Genomic DNA, 23486 nt, shown 5'->3' with positions numbered 1-23486 from the left:
AGTACCAAGTCCCGCGCTTGAGGTGGGCTAAACAATGCATTGGGGCAGACACGACTTCGGGGACACATCGGACACTTGATCAAACAGGATCCTGCAGTGCAGCCCAACAGAGCTGGTGGCCAGCAGCACCCCGGGGATTATCGCTTTTCACTCAGCACTCCTAATTCGGCACTCCTAACACAGTACCTTCAATACGTCATCTCGTTTTAGGGGTCCCAGTATGTGCAAGACTCATAAACCTGATCGAGTGCATGACGCCACTGACACAGCGGGGCCGGAGCACTTGTCCTATGGCCCTGCTCGGAGCAGCGCCGAGGTCTGGGGCTCGCTCCCGGGCTTTGCCAAGCAGGCCTGTCCCCCGGCGCCGTGTGCTCCTACGGCCCTGCTCGGGGCAGCGCTGCGATGCGGAGTCGCTGCGGGACTCGCTGCGGGCCCTTGCCAAGCGGGCCTGTCCCCCGGCGCCGTGTGCTCCTACGGCCCTGCTCGGGGCAGCGCTGAGATGCGGAGTCGCTGCGGGACTCGCTGCGGGCCCTTGCCAAGCGGGCCTGTCCCCCGGCGCCGCGTGCTCCTACGGCCCTGCTCGGGGCAGCGCTGAGATGCGGAGTCGCTGCGGGACTCGCTGCGGGCCCTTGCCAAGGGGGCCTGTCCCCCGGCGCCGCGCCACAGCCGCCAGCAGCCGCCGCCCCGGGCTCGCGCCCGAACGCTCCCGCCCAGCCCGAAGGCTCCGGGCGCAGGCCCCGCCCCCGCGGCGGCCGCTCGCGCCCTCACTTCCTGGGGCGGGCGAGTTGAACATGGCGGCAGGCCGCTGGGCTCCTGTCGCTACCGTGGCCGCTCTGCTTCTGGCGCTGGTCTTGCTTCCCGACGCCGCCTCTTCCTCCTTTTCCCGGGCAGGCAGCCCCGGCGAGTCGCGGAGCCGTGTGCAAGTGCTGGGCGGCTCCAACTGGAGTCTGGTGTTGCAGGGCCAGTGGATGCTGGAGTTGTGAGTAACGGCCGCTTTCCCGCCCGTCTCAGAGGCTACGTGCCGGGATGGGGTGGCGGTGGTGGGTTTCCCGTCTCTCACATCAGCTCCGAGCCTGTCCCGGCAGCGGACATGGCCAGCGCCTGCCCCGGAGAGAGGCCGGGCGGTGCCGACCTTCCCAGGCAGCCGCGCACCTTCCCCGCCCCTGCAATGGCCGGCCCGGGAAGCGGCGAGGGGGAGGTGGAAGGGGAGAAGGCGGCCGAGCGGAGACCGCATAATGCTTATGATCCCCTCTTCTACCAAGAGTTATGTGTCTTGAGCCTGTACACACACGGTCGTCTTACTTGAGATGATAAAAGGTCGTTTTCCTCCGAGTTCTAGCTCTAGGCAGGCAGCGAGCGCCCGAGTGCCTCAGGGTTAAGTTGGGCGCATTTAAAGTGAGCCTTTGAGCGGTGTTTTTCAGGACAACTACCAGCTAGGGAGTATAGCGTCAGACACTGTACCTTGCGCTGCTTACCCGTTTCAAACTGTCACTGATTTCTGTGTAAGCTCGGAAGGCTGAATTTGGTAGGTAACATTTGTCAAGAGTAGGTTCCCGATGTGGTAAGAGTTACATAATATCGTGGTACGCCCTCACTTACCTTGCTCCGGAGTTCTTGTTAAAGTGAGATTCATCAGATTTCATTAAAGTGCTGTGTGTGTGCTTCATCCCAGCGATAGCTGGAGAAGTTTGTCTGTTTTGGGCTGGGGTTTTAAATGCTTCTAACTAACTGTAGCATGTCTTGGCTTCATTTGTGACATGAGACAGCTTTTGAAGTGCACATGATACCTTGGAGACTAGCTCACCGGCTTGTATTTATACGGCAGAAAAGGCACTTGAGGTGATTTTATATTTTTTTAAGGCAGCAGTTAAAAACAGTTTGCCAGCTTTATGCTCATGTGATATGTGTGCTGCACAGCTTTGAAACTATATTTGTGGCACGTATGGTACTCTTCTGTGGAAATGCTCGAGATTGAGCACTTTGAAACACATTGGGTAGCCTGAAACAAGACCGTGTTGCCCATCAACATCAGAATCCATGTTTCCTCATAAATACTTACCTATCAGCTTCAGGTTTTCCTTCACTGCTGGGTTTGAGTTGCCTTCATCTCACTTCCCCGTGGCCTGTACTGCTCAGGATCCTTTGTTAGTGAATGGTGGGAACAACTCTGAAATAGCTCTTTGATAGAGCCAGGGATGCCCACTCTTGTGTCTAAGGATTTAAGTTCCATTTTGAGTATTTTTTAGTTTCTTGTGTTCTGAAAGTTGGGGGAAGAGTGACAGAAAGTAAATTTGTTTTAAATTCTCAAATTCTGACATCCTTGTCTTCTTATGTGGAAGTTATGTGGAACTGAGGGAGTTGGGGCTGTTTAGCCTGAAGAAGAGGAGGCTCAGGGGTGACCTCATTGCTGTCTACAACTACCTGAAGGTTGTAGAGGTGGAGGCTGGCCTCCTCTCCCAGGCATCCACCAACAGAACAAGGGGACACAGTCTCAAGTTGTGCTGGGGGAGGTGTAGGCTGGATGTTAGGAGGAAGTTCTTGCCAGAGAGAGTGATTTGCCATTGGAATGGGCTGCCCAGGGAGGTGGTGGAGTTGGAGTCTCTGGAGGTGTTCAAACAAAGCCTGGATGAGGTACTTAGTGCCATGGTCTAGTTGACTGGGTAGGGCTGAGTGCTAGGTTGGACTGGATAATCTTGGAGGTCTCTTCCAACCTGGTTGATTCTATGATTCTGCTGTATGGAAGTTATTGACTGATACACAAATTGGTGAATCTTAAGGAGGAAAAGGAAATTTAAAGCAACCAAAGGTGTCTATTTCTAAGAGGAAATACTTAATTGTGCATGCCCTTGAGGAAAAGGGGTTTTTTGCTTCATCCTTCCTGGCTGGAGTATGTGTACTTGGCTGACTGAATATTTGGTTCTTCATAGCTGGCAACATTGCAGGCACTGGAAGCACTGCTGCACTTCATTGATAAAAATATTTTGGATAACTTTGTCTGTTAAAGAAATTGCAACACTTTTTTTGCTTACTGTTACTATTGCAACACACGAGTCCTCTCTGAAGTGCTGTGAGTGTGATGCTGGAATGAACCTTTTTAAAAGGTTTCCTTATTGGCTTATTTCTACTCTGTAGCTGCAAGATAATGATTCTTTAATATGAGGGTTGTTTTTTTTTTTTCCTTTAATAATGTGTCTGTTAGGATTATAGAAAACTAGTTTCTGGTCTGTTCATTTAAAAGTTCATTTTGTATTTGTAAACATGACTTGTTCCAAGTTTGATTGATCTTAATTTCACATCCCTTTCTTTTTGAAGTAGATTAAAACATACAAACAAAAAATTCCCACAAAAAATGTCTTTATGCCTCTGATAACAAATGAAACTTTTTATATGCTCCTGTCTTGCTCATTAGGAAAAATCTCTATTTGGGTTCCAACCCAAGTAGATACTAGAAGTTTTTGTTCCTTTTTGTTTCAGCTGTGCTATGTGTACTGAAAATGAACGTTATGATTTTCTGTGTCAATTCTATCCAAGTGAAAATCAGGAGAATAGTGTAAATAGTAGTCATGTTTTCAAGACTAACTTATTACATGTGTAGTGCAAGCCCATACTTTATTTTCTCATTGTCATTTATAGTTAAGCATGGTCCTGCTATTTAGAGGGCCAGGCTATCACATGGATGTAGTCCTTGCCCCAGTGCTTTTGTCTGTCGTTTCAAGAGATCATGGTAAAAGTGTAGCTGAATGTTTTGGTACATGGCTTAATGCTTCTAAACAGTTGTCTTGAAACACTTTTTGTAAATAAACTTGTGAATAATTTCACAAATGATTTAACAATTACTGTAACTTAGACTGAGAGTTCAAGAAGACTGTGAATTTACTGTCACTTTTGAGAATACAGTCTCTTAGTGCTTTTTGATTTGTTAGTATCCAGGTTTTTCTTTGCTCTGTTCCTGTGAAGCTGAAATATCCTTGGCAGCAGGTGCTTTACTATTATAGAAAGGAATGAAACAGTCTAGAATGATGGAATTTAATTTGCTCAAGTTCTAGAAGGTTTCACATGATTTTTCAGAGATTTGCTTTCTGCTTTAAAAATAATTTCCATTTCACAAGCACACTTCTCAAAAGATAAAGTTGTTGGGGTGGTTTGATACTCTCACTCTTTTCTTGTTTTGGAAACTAGTGAGTGGAATAATTGTGATATAGCCTACTATGCTTCTCATCTTGCTCTTGGAAGTTTAAAAGGCATTTAATTATTGAGCTGTAGAATCAGTGCATTTGAAATACTGGCTTGGAGAAAACAATTTCCTTGTCTTCTAGTGCTGCACCATGATGTTATGCAATTATTTCCCCCTTTCCTTCAAGTATTTTTAGAAATGAGATGCATGTCAGGTTACTGAGGTAAATACAGCAGAACAGGCATTTATAAGGTTGAGCTTGCACCCTGAAACAAATTCCCTCTTATGGTGCCTGATTGTGTTGTGAAGTCAACAAGCCTGTCTGGGATGTGAGGTATTGCAGTGAAGCTTGTCAGGAGAACCCTGAAAAGAAACCTCATTTACTTGTTCTTTGGAGCTAGATGGGGCTTTGGCAATGAAAAAAAAAAACAACTTAACCTTTGTGAAGGAACTGTTTTTGAATTGGAAGCACTTGCCTGTCTGTTTTGGAGGGGTTTTGGCACAGTAGAGGAAACTTCTTGTCAGCTTCCAGAGAATGTACTACTGTGATATGTCTTTGTAGATCATAGGGGCTAACTTTTGTATCTTTGGCTACCACCTGATCACTTGAAAAGCAGGCAAGAAACATGTCATTGCCTTCTGAAGCTTAGCCTTGAAATTAGAAAGCTGCCTTTCCTGCCTCTAGACCTCCAGAAACATAAACAAATCAAAGACACCAGGCACTCTCTTTTTTTTTTTTTTTTTTTTTTTTTTGGCAATTTGTGACATCTGTAGCAATAAGGCAGGCTACATAAGGGAATAAAAGTAATAATTATTTCATTCTGATATTTTTTACTATTCTGCTTGGTACCATCTCAACATTTGCATTTCTCATAGTACTCTCAACCTGAAATCCAGCAAATAACATGGTTTAAGGAGTACTTCTTATGAAAGTTGAGTGTCTTGAATCAAGAAATGGTAGAGTAAATGGGAAAACTTCCATCTTGACTGCTTCGATGTTTTTTCTTCAGCAAATCTTCCCATTCCCATAGACTGGCTTTCCTTTCATAGAATCAACCAGGTTGGAAGAGACCTCCAAGATCATCCAGTCCAATCTATCACTCAGCCCTATCCAGTCAACTAGACCATGGCACTAAGTGCCTCAGCCAGTCTTTTATTGAACACCTCCAGGGACTGCAACTCCACCACCTCCCTGGGCAGCCCATTCCAATGCCAGTCACTCTCTCTGGCAAGAACTTCCTCCTAACATCCAGCCTATACCTCCCCCGGCACAACTTGAGGCTGTGTCCCCTTGTTCTGTTGCTGGTTGCCTGGGAGAAGAGACCAACCTCCACCTGGCTACAGCCTCCCTTTAGGTAGTTGTAGACAGCAGTGAGGTCTCACCCCTGAGCCTCCTCTTCTCCAGGCTAAACAACCCCAGCTCCCCCAGCCTCTCCTCATAGGGTTTGTGTTCCAGGCCCCTCACCAGTTTCATCACCCTTCTCTGTACACATTCCATCATTTCAACATCTCTCTTGAATTGAGGAGCCCAGAATTGGACACAGTACTGAAGGTGTGGCCTGACCAGTGCTTAGTACAGGGCCAGAATAACCTCCCTTGTCCTCCTGGCCACACTGTTCCTGATCCAGGCCATTGGCTCTCTTGGCTAGCTGGGCACACTGCTGGCTCATGTTTAACCTATTATCTACCAGTAACCTCAGGTCCCTCTCTGCCTGGCTTCTCTTCAGCCACTCTGTCCCCAGCCTGTAGCACTGCTTGGGGGTTGTTGTGGCCAAAGTGTAGGACCCTGCACTTGGCCTTGTTAAATGTCATCCCATTGGCCTCTGCCCACCCATCCAGCCTGTCTAGGTCCCTCTGCAGGGCTCTCCTACCTTCCAACAGATCCACACCTGCTCCTAGCTTGGTGTCATCTGCAAACTTACTGATGCTGGACTCAATCCCCTCATCTAGATCATCAATAAAGATATTGAATGTTTCTTCCTTGATTCTTTCAACTTTGTGAAATTGCCATCAAAGCAAAGAGTAGAGTGGTATTAAAGGTTACATCTGGTCAATGCTGACAGTTACCCATAATGGTAGTGAAAAACCAGCTAAAAGGAGTCAATTATGTTATTTAGTATTTATTTTTCTTTATTTTTGTTATTGCAGCCTTAAGTGAATCTGCTGGTATTTAGAAGTTGAGGTCATTTATTCTTTAGGTCAGATATAAACATAGACTTTGCTTTTGACTTCTTAAGAGCTTAAAAAATTGCCTTTGAATAGCTTTCTTTATGGCCTCTGCAGAAGCTTCTGGTATCATAATACATTAGAGTAGGAGCTGGAAAAAACTTTGAAAAAGTTTTTACACTGAATCTATCCAGTGGATGTTTATGGAAGACAGATACTTCATTAATAAGACTGCTGCATTGCAGGTGCTCTGATGACACCTTGCTGTGTATATTAGGACATGTGTGTTACCTGCTTGTGGTGAATAATGTGTCATTTGTAAGTACCTGGTGTTGTCAATCTAATTTTTAAATAATGGAGATCAGTAAAATGCTTTTTAGTGTGCAACAGAGTACTGAAAACTTATTTTCCTTAACCAGCTGCACAATTCTTGATTTAAATTTTGGTGGACTTCAATTTTTTAATTGGAAAGACCCAAGTGCTGTTTTCCTGGCACACTTTAGGGCATAGGGCACAGTGCAAACAAGTTGGCAGCTAAAGTTACCTCCTAGTGCAAAGGGATAAACTAGAGGAGCAACAGCACTGAATCTGGTGGTGTTGATGAAGTGCTAGTTATTTCTCAGTCTGTAGAGTATGGTAAGAAAAAAGAGGTTACATCTGGTTTGTGATCTGGTGTCGGATCTTGTAACATGATAAAAGTAATGAAGACTGGTTTCACAGCACACACAGGGGTCTGCTTTTCAGCAGCTGGGTCACAGCAGCCCCAAGCAGTGATACAGGCTTGGGGGAGAGTGACTTGAAAGTTGGCTGTCAGAAAATGACCTCAGGGTGCTGGTTTACATCCAGCTGAACATGAGCCAGCAGTGCGTTCAGGTGGCCAAGAAGGCAGGCAGCATCCTGGTCTATATTTGGAATAGTGTTTGCAGCAGGAGTAGGGAATGATTGTTCCCCTGTACCTGGCACTGGTGAGGCCGTGCCTTGAGTACTATGTTCAGTTTTAGGCTCCTCCACTACAAGTAGGAGATTGAGGTGCTGGAGTGATTCCAGAGAAGGGCATTGAAGTTGGTGAAGGGTCTGGAGAACATGTCTTGCAAGAAGCATTTGAAGTAACTGGAGTTGTTTAATCTGGAGAAGAGGAGGCTAAGAGGATACATCATTGCTTTCTACAACTAACTGAAAGGAGTGATATGACAAGAGGACATGGCCTCATACTGTGCTAGGGAAGGGTTAGGAAAAAGTTCTTTACTGAAAGAAGCGTTAGAACAGACTGCCTGTGGAAGTGGTGGAGTCACCAACCCTGGAAGTGTTTTTGATAATGTATAAATATGGCATTTTGAGAGATGGCTTTGTGATCATAGAGGTCTTTCCTAACCTTACTGATTCTGTGATTCTGTTTTTGTTGGGGGTTGATTTGTTTGGTTGGTTTTGTTTTTCTTTCTTTTCTGTACTGTGACTGCTGTAGAAACAAATATTTGGCATGGTTCTAATGCATTCATTAGAAGCTTGCATTAAAATAAACTGAAAGGAGATACTTTAACATCTGTGGAGGGCAAAATGTTCTTTGAAATTTTTGATAAAGGTGACCCAAGTGTGAAGTATTTTAGTTTTGTATCTTACCTCCCCTTATATTTTCTCATTTGGCATTTTAAAACTTGGAGGGAAGCACGACGAGGCTTTGGCAATGGAGTGTTTTTGTTATTTCCAGGAGGCACTCCTTAGTTCCTTAGTACTTCAAATGCTGTATAACAAATGCAGATGTCAAAGCTTCAGAAATTGGCAATGCTGAAGTAATCAGCAGTGCTAACTCCTGGAAAAATCTGGTAATGATTGCAAGTTCTTTCTTGTGTATGTGTTTCCTTGCTGTCAAAAACTCAGCATGTCATTTGAGGGATGTAAAGCAAATGTTTCGATCCTGATTGTGCCAGTATTCAGTTGACATAGCTGGATTTCAGAGCATCATGTTATTATTATGTTCTGTCACTGCCAGACTATGATATGAGCAAATTTTAATGCTGCTTCGAGCTTAAGAAAAAGCTTACAATCTTTTGACTATTATCCACATATATTGAATATTCCACTTAATTTCATTTAGAAGAAAGGCTCATGAATGTGAAATGCAAATGTAAATGTCAACGTGGGCCAAATTTTTGTTTCAAAATCAGATAGTACCTTAGGTTAAAGGATGTATTAATCTTGAACATCTCATTACATGAGTTTATGTTCAGAGAAGCTGGATATAGGAAATGTTTGACTTCTCTCTTTTAAATTTAGAGCAACAACAGCAGTGTTATCTGATGGGTGTGTACAGTTTCTTACTTATCAGTCAAGCTACTGTAATAAAATATACCCTTTTAAAAGTGTCTATAACTATAACTAAAAGCCCTCTGTTTGCCAGCAACACAATGGGAAGAAGCTCTGCCTGTGTGACTTGCTTCCAGAATATTTATAGAAGACATTGAGAGGCTGTTTCTTGGCAGGATAGGATTTATGTACAGGTTTCAGATACTCTGATGTGGAATTATTGATTCAAAACTTCACAGTATTAGTTTTCATACTTAAAACCATATGTTTCTAGTACAGTAAAATACAACACATGTTTTAATATTGAACTCTTCTAACTTCCAAATGACAAGTTATCCTTGTAAAAAATGCTTAGGTTTCAAAGCTACCATAAACCACTCAGAGTGAACTTGATTCTACCTCTTCTGTGAGAAATTACCTTTGAGAAATTTGACTTACTCCAGTCTATGGAGATTTGTTGTTGTTTTAATGATGTGAGGAGCAATGTAAGGACTGATACAAAGCTACTTGACTGTCCTATGCCATAGACTTAAGAAAAGCTGTTAAGTTTTTTTTCATGTGTGATTGATGTGTTTGTATTTTCTCTGTACAGTAAATAAATTTGAACATGTCTACAACTGTTTGAATATTAATATACTTAATTTGTCTTCCCTCCTTTAGCTATGCTCCTTGGTGTCCAGCTTGTAAACAGATTGAATCGACATGGGAAAGTTTTGCAAAGGAAAGCGAACGTCTAGCTATCACTGTGGGAAAGGTGGATGTCACTCAAGAACCAGGTATAGTATGAAAGAGATTTTTATTAGAAGGAATTATTCAGTGTAAGTTCCACTTAGTATCTGCAAGTGTACGTTGTTTTACTGGAGCACCTGTGATACCATCCAAGTCAAAGAAGAGGTTTCTAAGTAAAAAACCTTATCCACATTTTGTTTCCCCATGTAGTTCATATCTGTGAGCCTATGTTCATAAACTCAATTTGAAGGATTAGAAAGTTGTGAGAGTGATTTGACTTAATATACTATTAACAGCGGCTTAGTCTCTATTTTAATCTACTTCACTGACAGTTGTTTCCTGCCTCATTACTCTCCTTCAAACTGCAGAATAATCTAGTTCTATAGCTTCCAGTTACCAAGAGATTCAGGGTATGGTAGAATTGCCACTGTGTGAGCTTGCTTTAATGAGTTCTTAACTGTTTTCCATCATGGTGCTGTTTTATTGTCTTGTTTAACTGTAGTGGTGCTTAATTTAAAGTATAGGCATTATTGCTTTGTTGGTGATCTGTGTATGCAAATGTGTTTACAGAAAGTTTCCAAAGTATTCACAGAGGCACGAATACCATCTATTCATTCCTTTAGTGCCTCCCTTCAAAGTTCTGAATGTGTTTGTGTAAGCAGTACCAATATTGTTTAAACCCCTGCATCACTTGGGAATGCTTTATGCTTGTGTTGGCTTTGAGAGAATGAAAGATTTTATCAGCAGTATCAGACTGAGAGTTAGGAGGAGATGTTACTAAAATAAAAAGACTAAACTTTACTGATATGTTTTAATTTCCCCCCCTTATAAAGTGTGAAAAACATTCATTTTCTTATTTAAAAACATGCTGAACAAGTTAGCTTTATCAGGTTAACATCAGGGAAATTACTTAGACTTTGGTCTCAGAGCATTGTCAGCTCTTCTAGAAGTTGTGTAGGCTAACCTCTTGTTTGAAGATTAGAAATATATAAGAAGTCTGATGCCAGAAAAGCTGTTGATGTGAAACTGTCCTTTAGCATCTCTACTATGACAGTTTATTAAACAGATGAGTTTGATTATTTAGATTTCATTGCATAAAGTCAGTTTCTGGACATTAACAAAGTAGTGGTTACTGCAGAGTTAAAACTGCAAATGGGGATCTGTTGTAATCCTTTGTCTTATTCTCTTAGACAAAGATTATTTTCATTATGCAGTGTTCAGGTAAAAGGGTTTCAATCTTGAAAGTGGCATTTGGATGTGACTGTAACTGGGAAATGCACTTGCGGATGTAAGACTGTGAAAATAAGATACTTGAGATCTTGAACTATTCTTCCTATCAAAGGACTTGAATGGAAGTACTGGGACCAGAAGGGATCAGGTGCTTTATACTGTTTTGAGTCTGAGTTTTTCTTACTGCTGTGTGATGCCAAATTCTTAAGGCCCTATAGATGTAACTTTTAGCTATAAACTCCTTAAATATTCAACTTTCTAATGTTGCTGAGATTCTTGACCTCTGAGGATGTCTGATTTCTGCTAGTCAAAGGACTGAATCCAAGTGATGAATTTGTACCTAAGCATGCATAGTGCATCTGCAATACTCAGTGAAGCACAGAGCCTGAAAACTGTAGCCACTTTTAAAATTAATTAATACTAAAACTGGAAAACAAATATTTATTACAATTTTAACCTTTGCTGCTGATGTAATTTTGAAGGTATTAGATCTCCTTTTGGAATCTTTCTGAGTTATCAAAGTATTTTTATTATAGGCTTATGCTTTATTCTTCCTTTCAGTTAGTGTACTTAAGTGCTGTAGCTGCTGTTTTCACTTGCACAATGGTATGTTAATTAGCTTTGGTTATGTAACCCTTTCATGAAAGTGAAAGTGGTCAAAATGCATTAAATTAGGGGAAAATCACTAGATGAGTGCAGAGCTGCATAAAATTGCACTTACAAACCCTGCAGGAGAAAGCAGCATTCATGGTGCTTAATTACAGCAGATGCCTGAAGAATAAATCTGCCAGAGCCTTAATGGATTTGCAGCATGTTTCAGTCTCTTCATGAACTAGTCTTAAAGTACTTAATCTTTCCTTATCTCTTTCTATTGAAACACTCAGTATTACAGCAGCAAGTAATGGCAGCTCTTCTGGGACCTGTATAGCTGTGGTGCCTTTCTTAAGTTCCTAATCACAACACCTACCTGTGATTAAAAATAACTTCTGATCTTCTGTAATCTTTGAGTACTTGTTTGGTGAAAACAGCTTTATTTTTAGATGATATCTATATTCTTTGGGGTTTTTTGTTTGTTAGAGTTGTTTTTGAGGAGTTGTGGTGTGTGTGAATGCTGAAGTTGTTTGTTTTTTTCCTTATTCTTGATTAGTTGTTGACTTCATAATGGATGGATGTCACTTATTGATTTGCAAACAAAGACAGATGCTTAACTATATTTCACATTTAAACTACTGACTACTCCACATTTGTATTACGCACCAAACCAATTTGCTGTTTATTGTAGCTGGCTTGCATCTGTTTTTACTGCTTTAAAGAGGTGTCTTAGATAAGCAGCAAACCTTGAATTAAAGTTTTGGGGATGCTTAGGTGCATTTAGGATACAGATTTTATATTTTGTATTTCAAGAGCATGAGTACTTGATCTAGGATAGGCAACCTAACCTAGGTGGGTTAAAAGAAGTTTAACCTACCTGTTTTTTTTTTCAGTTTGCCTGACACTAACTTTCAGTATGGGGATCAATTCCAGTCAGACTCTTGAAGCGTACATTGCTTGGTCCAGTCAGAAACTTTGTCTGTATGCAAATATTGATGAGAGGAATACATGTAGAAAAATGAATCTTGCAATAGACATTCTTTAAGGACATCTTCTTTCCTTAATTTGTCAGTAGTATTTAGTGTCTGTTAATGTTTGTAGCATTTCTGAAGACAAACTGTTAACCTGTATTTACAAAACAATATTAAAAGCTGTGCAGTCTGCTGCTCTCCAGTCTACAAATAAAGGTCTAGGTATTTATAGATAAATCAGCATGTTGAGAAATTCAGGTTTGCTTAACTATTTCACATGTTTGTTGTTTTCCTTCCTTTTCTAGGCTTGAGCGGTCGTTTCTTTGTCACAATACTTCCTACAATTTACCAGTGAGTATGTCATGCTAGAAAAAAGTATGTGTTTCAGAACATACTCTTTTTGTTCTTGTCCTATTTGAACAGTGGCATAAAAGATGTAATGAACAACTGGCTTATTTATTTGTTGTCAGTCTCTAAAGCATCTCTTAGGAACTCAGTGTACTTAGTGAATGTGAGTATGTGTGTTTAATTTAGGGTGGAAGGCTCTCCTACAAACAGTTTTGTACCTAGATAAAATTTATGTATTATTTAGTGTAGAAATAATATTTAGTAGCATTTATGAAAGCTGGTGTGAGTTTGTCTTCTAAAAACCTGAACACTCACTTGACCTTTCAGAAGTTGTGACTAAAATTTCTCATTTGAATAACTGCATAGGTCACATGTAAAACAGTACAGAAATTTTCCACTACTTGTTGAATTGGTTCTGTTTAGAGTTCTTCATCTACTGACTCAATATCACTGTTGAACTCTGAAAGCTGGTGGACACTGGAGGCATAGTGACTTCTGGTTCCAGTTCAGGTTGCTGTTGAAACTTTAGATGATGTCCTCATCTGAGGCTTTTCCTTTGTAGTGACTTTAAATTTCCCTGTTACTCTTAAAAATGGATAAGATGTTTGCTACACCTTTTCTTTCATAAGAAGATACCATACTTGAAATATTGAACACTTACATTAAGTTGTGGTATTGTGAGTCATGCATTATATAGATAGATACACACACATATGCATGGTTTTAATTCTGAGCTATGGCGAAGAAATGGCTTGGTTGTTAACCTCGTATGCTTTGGATTTGCTGTAGTGCAAGTGGTGTTTAAGAAAAAGAGCATTTTAAATCAAAACCAAAAACTCATGCTGTTTGGAAGCTGAGACCATCATCATAAATTACAGTTTCAAAATGCTGAGAATGCTTAGGTGTTCCACTCCCTGAGCAAGTCAAATCTGTAATGTTCCTGGAGGGGTTGTGTTGGTTCTGCTTTTTACCATAGATCCAGTTTAAGGCCTATCTATATTGATGCTTTCCTTTTTTTAACTGCTACTTCTTAATTTCATTTTCTTAGCGCACATGATGGAATATTTCGCCGGTACCGAGGCTCACGGACATTGGAAGATCTCGAAAGTTATGTTCTAGAGAGAAAATGGGAACTTGTGGAGCCTATTGCAGGATGGAAGTCTCCATCTTCTATAATGTAATGTTTTGTTTTTATTAACAAGAAGTGCCTTTTCATTCATTAAGGGTGCTGTATTGACAGCTTAAAGACAAAAAGCCTCTATTTCTTAGATGTGTTGGCTTTGCAGAAGAAATCACAGGATCACAGGATGTTGGGGGTTGAAAGGGACCCAAGGAGATCATCGAATCCAACTCCCCTGCCAGAGCAGGACAATACTATCTAACGCAGATCACAGAGGAACACATCCAGACAGGCTGTGAAAGTCTTCATAGAAGGAGACTCCACAACCTCTCTGGGGAGCCTGTTCCAGTGCTCTTCCAGTAAAGAAGTTCCCCTTTGTGTTGAGGAGGAATCTCTTTTGTTGCAATTTACACCCATTGCTCCTTGTCCTATCACAGGGAGCAAGTGAGAAGAGCCTGTCCTCCCCCTCATGGCCAGCCCTCAGATACTTAGAAACGTTTGTCAAATTCCCCTCTAAGTCTTCTCTTCTCCAGACTAAAAAGTCCCAAGTCTCTCAGCCTCTCCTCATAAGCCATGCCCTCCAGTCCCCTAATCATTCTCGTAGCACTCCACTGGACTCTCTCCAGCAAATCCCTGTCCCTCTTAAACTGGGTTAGCCCAAAACCGAACACAGTATTCAAGATGAGGTCTCACCAGGACAGAGTAGAGGGGGAGGAGAACCTCCCTTGGTCTGCTGGACACACTCTTCCTAGTACACCCCAGGATCCCATTGGCCTTGGCCACAAGGGCACATTGCTGTGCCATGGTTAACTTGTTACCCACCAGGACCCCCAGGTCCCTCTCCACAGGATTGCTTTCCAGCAGATCACCACCCAGCTTGTACTGGTGGAGTTTATTATTCCTCCCCAGATGCAGGACTCTGCACTTGTCCTTGTTGAACTTCATCTGGTTCCTCTGTGCCCAGCTCTTCAGTCTGTCCAGATCTCTCTGGATGGCTGCACAGCCTTCGGCTGTATCAGCCAAGCCTCCCAGCTTGGTGTCGTCAGCAAACTTGCTGAGCAGACACTCTGTGCCCTCATCAGTGTCATTGATGAAGATGCTGAACAGGACTGGCCCCAGCACTGATCCCTGGGGGACACCACTAGTCACAGCTCTCCAGCTGGACCTGGCACCATTGATCACCACCCTCTGAACTCTTATCTTGTAACCAGTTCCTAATCCACCTCACTCTGCTCTTCTGTCCCACACTTCCTCAGCTTGCTCACTAAAATGTCATGGGAGATGGTGTCAAAGGCCTTGCTAAGGCCTTGCAATGGCCTTGCAATCTGTATTGACAGCCTACTTTACTGTGTCTTACCTTGAAAAGCAGTTTAATTTCTTTTGTTTGTGTCTGCTAAAATCTGTTTACATGTTCTTTGAAAATACATAGAGGAAAGAAAGTACTACCACTGAGCGTTACGTACACGTCAGCTTCAATATCTGCTGAGTATTGGAATCAAATGCATGTCCACCTAGATTATTATTTCATGATATTTGGGATGGCCATCCTTCAGCTTTAAGGATCTCTTCTCTAATTGTTTGCCAGGAAATGTGCCCTCCTTTGGAAACAGTGTATTACTTGCTCAGTATATCAGAATCTGTTTTCAGAGCATTGGATTTGCTTTGAAATAGTGTAGAATGCTTGCATCACTTGAAGGATGAACCAAAGATGTGAGTAGCCCCTGTTTCATTATGGCGGGAGCTGTTACATGTAAACTCACATCAAAGATCCAGTGAATATTTGAAGTAGCCTCCTTTGACAATTGCTAGGGCCCGCATAGTACTCAAAGTCTGTAGAGTCTTTTTCTGGTTTGTGCACAGTTTGCTGCATATCTCAGCTCCTCTCCATCTTAGAACCTATGCCTTATGTTTCTACGTTTTTCTAGGATGCATGGCATGGCAGGGCTATTTCACTTCTCCAGATGGATCAGAGTAAGTAACTGTGTGGTAGTTTTTTCTGTACTGTCTATTTATGCTTAGAAGAACAGTCTGTTTAGAAGTCAAAGCCTAATTGAGTACTTTGATTATCCTCTTATGAAGAGTTATTTTTTCCTTTCATTGCATGATAAATTTTTGTAGGATTAACAGATTACAAACAAACTGCCATTTTTGACATAAAGATTAGCATTGATACTGAGCATACTTACTACTCTTATCTTGATGTATTTAAAATGTTCTCTTAAAGTGTGTTAACCAGATAAAGTTGTTGCTTGAAAGCTGCTGCAAAAATGGTTATAAACGTCAAGAATACATTTAGTATCTACCACGTTCTCTCTTTCACTTAATAGTGTTCCTACAGATTATATCCAAGTTTATTTTCAGAGTTGTAAGTCACGCTCTTGGAGTGTGCTTGCATCTAGTCTATTATACATCAGAAGAGAGGATAATGTGCTTATGTTTTTTATTAACAGTTTCTGTATCTGGACTCCAAACTGTCCATACCATTCAGATAGGGATGTAAATTTGGGCAGCAATTTCAGAAGTAAAGGAGAAATGCTTACTGTCCACTGACTTTTGTTTGGGACCTATCGCTGTTTTACTTGTTATTTTCCTGTAGTTTGCAAATACTGAGAATTTTCAGGCCTTTCCAGTCTTGCTCAGGAAACAAGCCCTTTATTAAGATCTTCAAGTGTGGCCAAGATTGAGACTGTATTTGATTGTAGCAAAAGGTCTTGATATTTGTAATATGCTACAAAAAAGAAATGTAGCAGAGAGTTTGAACAAAGTTTGCATTGTTTCCTGTGAGCATTTAATTAACTCAGAATCAAACAAAGCTTTCTATTGTTAGGTTTCCTGTGCAAGCTATCTTTGATTCTTTCACTGGATAGTATTAATGTTTTATAGCCTTTTGGCATGTCTCTTCCATGATTGTGGTGTAATGATCTCTCTCTGTAGTTTCCTCCATGAGAGATTAAATGGTCTGGGAAGGAACCTCCTCTAATTTGCTTTCTGCTTTGATGACTGTTTCAGCTGTATGCTTCCTCACTCTCCTTGCTGCACTGTCCTGTCCTTGCATAAGCATAAAAATATGTTGGAAGCTGTTCTGACATTACAAGTTCCTTTTTTTTGTAGATACTGAAATTTAAAAAAACAAACAACAACAAACATGTAAATGTTGATTATAGTTTGTTTTCTAATGTATATACTCTTACAAGAGATCTGTTATCACAGTTTACTTCCTACCAGAATATCTGACTCATTGTAATGCTTGGTTCAGTCACTTGAATTTGTACATTTGAGTGACAGACTTCAGTTTCAGAGAAACCTTAATATTGGTTTTGGATTATTTTCCTTAAATTTGTAAGTGAAATGACTTGTGTGGTTTCTGCTTATAAAGGATGGCCCCTTTAAAAAAACAAAGAGCCTGGGTGAGAACTAAATAGTCTAATTGCAGTTAAAGATTGAATTCCCAGGCTTAAGTATGTGTTTTGGTGTTGTGCAACTTTTAAGCATGCACCACTTTGTTTCCCACATTTAATTCTGGGGATAAAGCTCTGCATAAGGTTACTTATTTTTCACTTGGTGTGCTCATGAAATGGGTGTAAAAGGATGCTTACTTTTAACCTGACTGGGTTACTTTTTTTGGTTCTGAAATGCTTAAATTTGACGTTACCTTTTACATAATCAGCTTCTGTTGATGCTGTGACTGCCTTTTTTGGGATGGCATACTGGATCTCCTGCTTACAAGTTAGGCCACACCAGCAAACGCACAGCTTCATGCCATGGCTTCATCTAACGCAACAGTCTGTTTCTAACAGTTGCTACTTTCTAACAGAATGTAAGGCTCAAGAACGTTGTGATACTTTCCCATATACTTCAAGGTTTCCTCTTTGATTTATCTGCAGTAAGATGACATGTGGCATTTCCAATGCCGATTAGCTTAGAGAGAAGGAAGTGTGCATTCTCTACTTAAGCCTTTTAACATGAACAGCTTGGTAAAGAAAACCAAGATTTAATGGTAGCAAAAGAATTACAATATGTCATTTAAATGTCATCTCTTCCTTTCCAGCAAATTCACAACTACCTCACTGGCACTCTTGGAATTCACGTTTGGATTTCTTATACAATCTTCATCTTGGCTACCTTATTGATTAGCCTGTTCCTGGCTTTGGTAAGGAAGCTTATTACTTTATTTTTCTCAGTTACCTGGAACTTTTGCTCATAAGATTTACTGGAGTACCTTATTTTAGTGCTGTATCTCTTGTCCTTGGTATTTGATTATAAGACATGTAGGAATGGTTCCAAGGTAGTACAAGGGAGTTTCTTACTGGACATTGGGGAGCGTTTCTGTACCGAGACAGTGGTCAAACATTGCAACAGGCTTCTTAGAGTGGTGGTCAGTGCCCCAGGCCTGTTAGTGTTTAAGAGGCATTTGGAAAATTCCCTTAATTTTAACTTGGCCAAGCAGCTCAACTGGGTGATTGTTGTATGTCCTTTTCAATGAAATAATCTATTCTCTCCTATTAGAAGTCTTAAGTATTCAGTACTGCAAATTCACTCTGTACTGTTGTTACCTACTTCTGGTAAAGGTTGAGACCGGTTCACTTGAATTAACCTTTTTGTGAAATTCATCATTCAGTTTAGGGGGTGGGCTAAACAAGCCTGAACAAGTGATTTTTATATTAGCCTTTTTAGCTAAGACTTCTGTATTTATAGATTGATTATATGTGGTTGGAATTATGTAAAGACTCCAATTTTTGGAAAAAAAAACAGGTTTTATGGGAGAGATTTTTATTAGATGAAGTGGGACTGTAGTTGTGGGAGTTAGCAATATAAGTATGCTGCTGCATGTTACCCAAAATGAAAGGACTAAAATATCTTTTTAAAGGCTTTGAAGATTTGGGGGGTTAATCAGTTATTCTATTCCAGGACATAGCTTTGTGGTTACAGCTTGGTTTGATAAAATCTGACTTCACTTATTTCTTCCCCATGATCTTTTATTTCAAGTCTCATTAGTATTTGAAAAATCTGAACCCTTTTGTTAGTAGGTCAAGGTGTTAGGTTATTAGCTGGACTTAATTATCTCAGAATAATAATAAATAATACTAATTATTCCAGACTTAATTCTTTCTTTGATTCTGTAACTGGAGCTAGTGCATTTGTGTATCTGTCTCTAAGACACAGGAAGGCTACTCAGACAAACCTGTTGGCTAACTGTGAATGCTAAGGACTGTAACCTGGGCCCTCTGATTTTTCATCAGTGGAAACAATTCAAAGTTTCTTTACCTGTGTTACTGGGATTGATTCCTCTTAAAATATAGGAACAAATTTGTCTCTGTGGCCTCTCAAATATGAATCTAAAAGGAGAAACTGAGCTGGAAAAAGAGATGGGCACAGAATTTCTTTCAGACTGGTTGCTTGGTCCATAAGCATGTCCTGCAACTGCAAAAACCACTTGAAACATAATATTATGCTGATAACAGCTTTAATGAGCTGCTGAATTGCTATTCTGTGTTGGAAGTGTAAAAGCTGTTTGCATCTCTGTCCTTCATCCCAAATATTAATGTTAGTGAAATGAAAGTTGCCTGAGTGTATTTCTCAGTAGTACAGGGAAGTGATTTCAAAGCTGCATATGTCTATTCAGGCTAAACTATGCTTTTTTATGCTTAACACATACAGAATGGATATCTATGAGTGAATGTCTTTCACAGAAATCATAGAGTGGTTCAGGTTGGAAAGGACCTCAAAGCTCATCCAGTTCCAACCCCCTGCCATAGGCAGGGATGCCTCACACTAGACAGGTCACTCAAGGCCTTATCCAACCTGGCCTTGAGCACCTCCAGGGAGGGAGTATCCACAACCTCCCTGGGCAACTTGTTCCAGTGTCTCACCACCCTCACTGGAAAGAACCCTTTCCTAATATCTAGCTTGAATCTCTCCTCTTCCAGTTTATACCCATTACCCCTCATCCTGTCACTACAAGGCCTTGTAAATAGTCCCTCCACAGCCTTCCTGTAGGCCCCCTTCAGATACTGGAAGGCTAGTACAAGTTCTCCTTGAAGCCTTTTCTTCTCCAGGCTGAAGAGCCCCAACTCCTGTCACCTGTCCTCATAGGAGAGGTGCTCCAGCCCTCTGATCATCTTCGTGGCCCTCCTCTGGTCTTGCTCCAACAGTTTGATGTCCTTCTTGTGTTGTGGGCTCCAAAACTGTACACAGTACTCCAGGTAGGGTCTGACAAGAGCAGAGTAAAGGGGAAGAATTGCCTCCCTTGCCCTGCTGGCAACGCTTCTCTTGATGCAGCCCAGGACACGGTTGCTGTCTGAGCTGCACATGAGCACTGCTGGCTCATGTTGAGCTTTTCATTAACCCAGACCCCCCAGGTCCTTTTCCTCAGAGCTGCTCTCAGCCATTTGTCACCCAGTGTGGATTTGTGCTTGAGATTGCAATTTAAGCAAATGTGTTCTTTCTAGATGGTAGTTTTCAAGTCCAAATGAGTGGAAATCAAGTCAGCGTAACTAGGAACAAATGAATGTGGTGATTTAGAACCCTTCCCTCACTTCAAAACAACTCCTGATTGAAAAAGCTGAAAAAATGTGAAATTAGTCTCTCGGCTTTTTCTAAAAGCTTTTCAGTGATTGAAATGCACTTTAGCATGGCATCATCTGCCCCACTCTTAATTGTGTGTTCTTTGTGGTATGTGACAATGAACACAAGTATCTTCCTTGCATTTTGATTGTATATGTTCTAGGCTGCCTTAAATAACAGGCACAGAAGGTACAAGTACACGATCTTCACTGGAGAGCCTGAAATACAGAAATTATTGACTAAGACAGTACAGAAGCTTTAAAGAAACAAATCCACAACTGTCTTCTGGGTCCCTCTTGAGATGCAAGCAGTTTCAGTACTCAATAAATTTAGGGAAGTAGGAGGCAAAAAAGTTTGTAGTAGAAGGCAGAGACATTGGTTGGTGTACTGTGAGAACACACTTTTATTCCCATAGTTTTATTTAGCTCTTATCTCTAAGCAAGATAATGTAATTTTCGTAAATTTTACTGTCTATCTTAAAAGGATTAGTAGGAAAATATTTAATAGTGCAGGAACTCCTGGGATGATTTGCCAATAAATGTCTATGTCTTTTTACACAGATACTGGTGTTGATTTCAGACTGCCTTTGCCCACCCAAGTCAACATACAAAGCTGAAACATCTGGTAAGAACTCCTTAAGTGTGTGGAGTAATATAGGTTTAAACGTGAACTTGCAGGAGGGAGGGCAATACACTGTTAAGAACTTAGATGTGAGCCAGTAATCTAGATTTGTCAGTAATCTGACAAAGATTGATGTTGGGCTCTAAAATATTGTTGTCAAAGCATCTTCCTGGAGGTTAGCAAAGTAGCCCAAAACCCCCAAACCAGCAGTAATTTGTTGTAGCTTCCAGAGCTGCGAAGATGCTAAATGCATTCAACATGAGAATCTCAGAGAAACATACTGGAGGATGTGTATTGTCTGTGGGTGCATATTCACAAGACCTGTTGCTTAACTGTAGAAAGGCATTTGCTTTGGCAGGACACTTCCACATCCTGATGTGCACTCTGTATATTACATTAGGAACTGCAACATTTGGATCCTGTAAAATTGTCTGCATAATATTTGACCAGGAAAGAAGAAGGTAGAAGGAATCCAATGAATCTAGAGACTGCAGGCGTGGGGTACAGGGGCAAATGTTATATCTCCTTCAAATAAAAGAAGAAAGCATACATCTTCCTTATCCTTAGCAAGGGGACTTCTGAATAGCATTCTGCTACTGGTGAACATGGGAGACAAAAACTTGCAAAGGAAATAAAGTCTCTTGTCAGAACTAGGTGCACTTTACACCACAGAACACCTATTGGCATGTTTGTACTGTGAACTGGAGTCACAACTTCACTGTAATTAAAAAATGTGCCTATTTTGAGTTGTGCACATTGATGTGTGTTGACTTGCTGGTGAAGGTGAAGATGCCTCTGTGACACCAGCCAATAAAATTTTAGCCAAATCTAGACTTCCTAAGTGTGCAAAATCACCATCTTCAGAATCTTAGATGCTTACTGCTATCAAAGGAGAACAGCAGCTACACCTGCTTGTGCATTATGCTTGTCCAGTTGGCTGGTTGACTCAACAGCAATTTGCCAGTAGCCTATCACTTTCCCACTGATTCGTTGGATAGTTATAGTTCTTCAAGGAGCCAAGTGGAATTGATCTGTCTTTAGAGCATAACTTGATGGAACAAAATGGAAGCTATCTATGCCAGATATGCAGGAAGGCCAAATTAAAATAGAGGAATAATACTAAAGAAGATTTATTTGCAATAAGTGAAAAACAAGGAAAATGCAGTCCCACACAAGTTTTCAATTACAGCGTTTGTGATTATTTCAGAATATGTATGTGGTGATGCAACTTTGAAAGACTGTTCTGAGATTCAGTCTAACTTCAGTATTTGAAACTCTTCTTTTATTTAGAAGAAGCAATTGCAAAGGATAACATGGAGAATGCAGCATTAGAAGAACCAGAGGAGGCTGCGGAGCTTTCCGCAGAGGATGCGGAAGAGACTCCAGATGTAAAAGATCTCTCAGATGGAGAAGATGCAGTAAATTCAAGTGCTGACGAGTCAGAGGAGGATTTAGCACTTGGAAAAGAATCAGGGGAAGAAGAAATGGAAGACTTAAGTGAACAACCTTTAGCTGATTCAGAGACTGAAAGCTCAGTAAGACAGCGTAAAAGTCATGGGGCTGATAATGGACTATAGTTTTTTCAATGATGCGTTTTGTACACTTGGACCAAAGAAGTATCAGACCTGGGTCTGAAGCTGAAGCTTACACTTGATTTGTCATTTGTGTTTACACAAAACCTCTGCGCTGTCAGCAGGCGGCTCTGTTTTTCAAGCTGATATTTGCATACTTTGTTTTAGAGGCACATACACTGTGTGTTGTATAACTTTAGCCACGACAATCAAAAGAAGTCTGTCTTATCTGTTTGAAGTCTTCTGAGAGAAGAAGGTAATGGGTTTCAGTTCACCAGCTGTAAAATGGTCATCTCTGCTTGTGTTCCTCTAAGTATTGACCTAAGCAAGATCAGGACTTTTCAGTCTTTAGAGTAGCTTGGCAGAGCTGTCACTTTTCCATCTGAGTATTTATTGTTTCCAAATGCCACAGCAGCACCAGGTAAGCGATACAGTAGCAAAAGAAGGCACCTTACTAGTCCTCTATGGAAAATGTAGTGTCTGGGTTTGTTTTTTTATGACTTTCAACTGAAGCACCTTTCATTTTTGTTAAACTTTCCTTTGGAAGGTCATCATTCAGTACATCCCCAGATTTTTCACATTGTGTAATTCAGATCTGTGCTGTACAGTTCAAGCTTTTCAGCTCTGTTTTTTGACCCAAGGAGTTGAAGTAATTGAAAACCTAAGGCTGAGAGAACAGCAGCTGAATGTTTGAAATAGATTTGAACTTCTAAAAAGTTAAAAGGAAATTATTTTGGTTGAGGGGCTTTTGCTAAAGCATTACGTTTTTTACCCCCACCCCTTCAAGAGATCATAGCAAGAATTATTCATTTTGCAGTCAGTAAATCGTATCTTTCTTGCCAATACAAGCTTGTCATGCAGCACAATTCTGCCATTCCAACTTGGCATGCTTTTGGCAGAACTCAAACTGCTTTAGTAATGCTAACTGATGAGGTACATAAGGTTTTACCCTTGATCTTTTTTTAACTTCTTGACACTAGAATCAGCATGTTAGGAGATGTGAGTGGCATGGGTATGTAGTGGGGAGAAGCTTTTTCATCTCGCTACTGTTGTCAAGATAAACGTGTGTCTTTTTTGACAGACAGAATTAAGTGTGGTTA

At 40.9% G+C, this 23486-nt stretch overlaps 1 protein-coding gene across 1 annotated transcript; it reads left to right on the top strand.

Moving 5' to 3' along the window:
* Positions 1 to 776: 776 nt before the first annotated feature.
* Positions 777 to 23473, top strand: TMX4 (thioredoxin related transmembrane protein 4). Its single transcript, XM_064146103.1, has 8 exons — positions 777 to 979; positions 9302 to 9417; positions 12468 to 12513; positions 13559 to 13687; positions 15556 to 15601; positions 17679 to 17780; positions 20755 to 20818; positions 22106 to 23473. The coding sequence occupies exons 1-8, from the start codon at positions 792 to 794 to the stop codon at positions 22390 to 22392; spliced, it is 978 nt and encodes a 325-aa protein (XP_064002173.1). The 5' UTR covers positions 777 to 791; the 3' UTR covers positions 22393 to 23473.
* The last annotated feature ends 13 nt before the right edge of the window (positions 23474 to 23486 follow it).

Source organism: Pogoniulus pusillus, chromosome 7, assembly GCF_015220805.1.
Source record: "Pogoniulus pusillus isolate bPogPus1 chromosome 7, bPogPus1.pri, whole genome shotgun sequence".
Lineage (NCBI taxonomy): Eukaryota > Metazoa > Chordata > Aves > Piciformes > Lybiidae > Pogoniulus > Pogoniulus pusillus.
This window is presented reverse-complemented; position numbering and strand designations above follow the sequence as displayed.

Bases quoted from the DNA above. Each gene is read 5' to 3' on its own strand.
- TMX4 (XM_064146103.1), top strand. From the start codon at position 792: ATGGCGGCAGGCCGCTGGGCTCCTGTCGCTACCGTGGCCGCTCTGCTT. The intron at 9,418-12,467 runs GTATAGTATGAA...TTCCTTTTCTAG, and splicing joins GGATGTCACTCAAGAACCAG to GCTTGAGCGGTCGTTTCTTT. The intron at 20,819-22,105 runs GTAAGAACTCCT...TCTTTTATTTAG, and splicing joins ATACAAAGCTGAAACATCTG to AAGAAGCAATTGCAAAGGAT.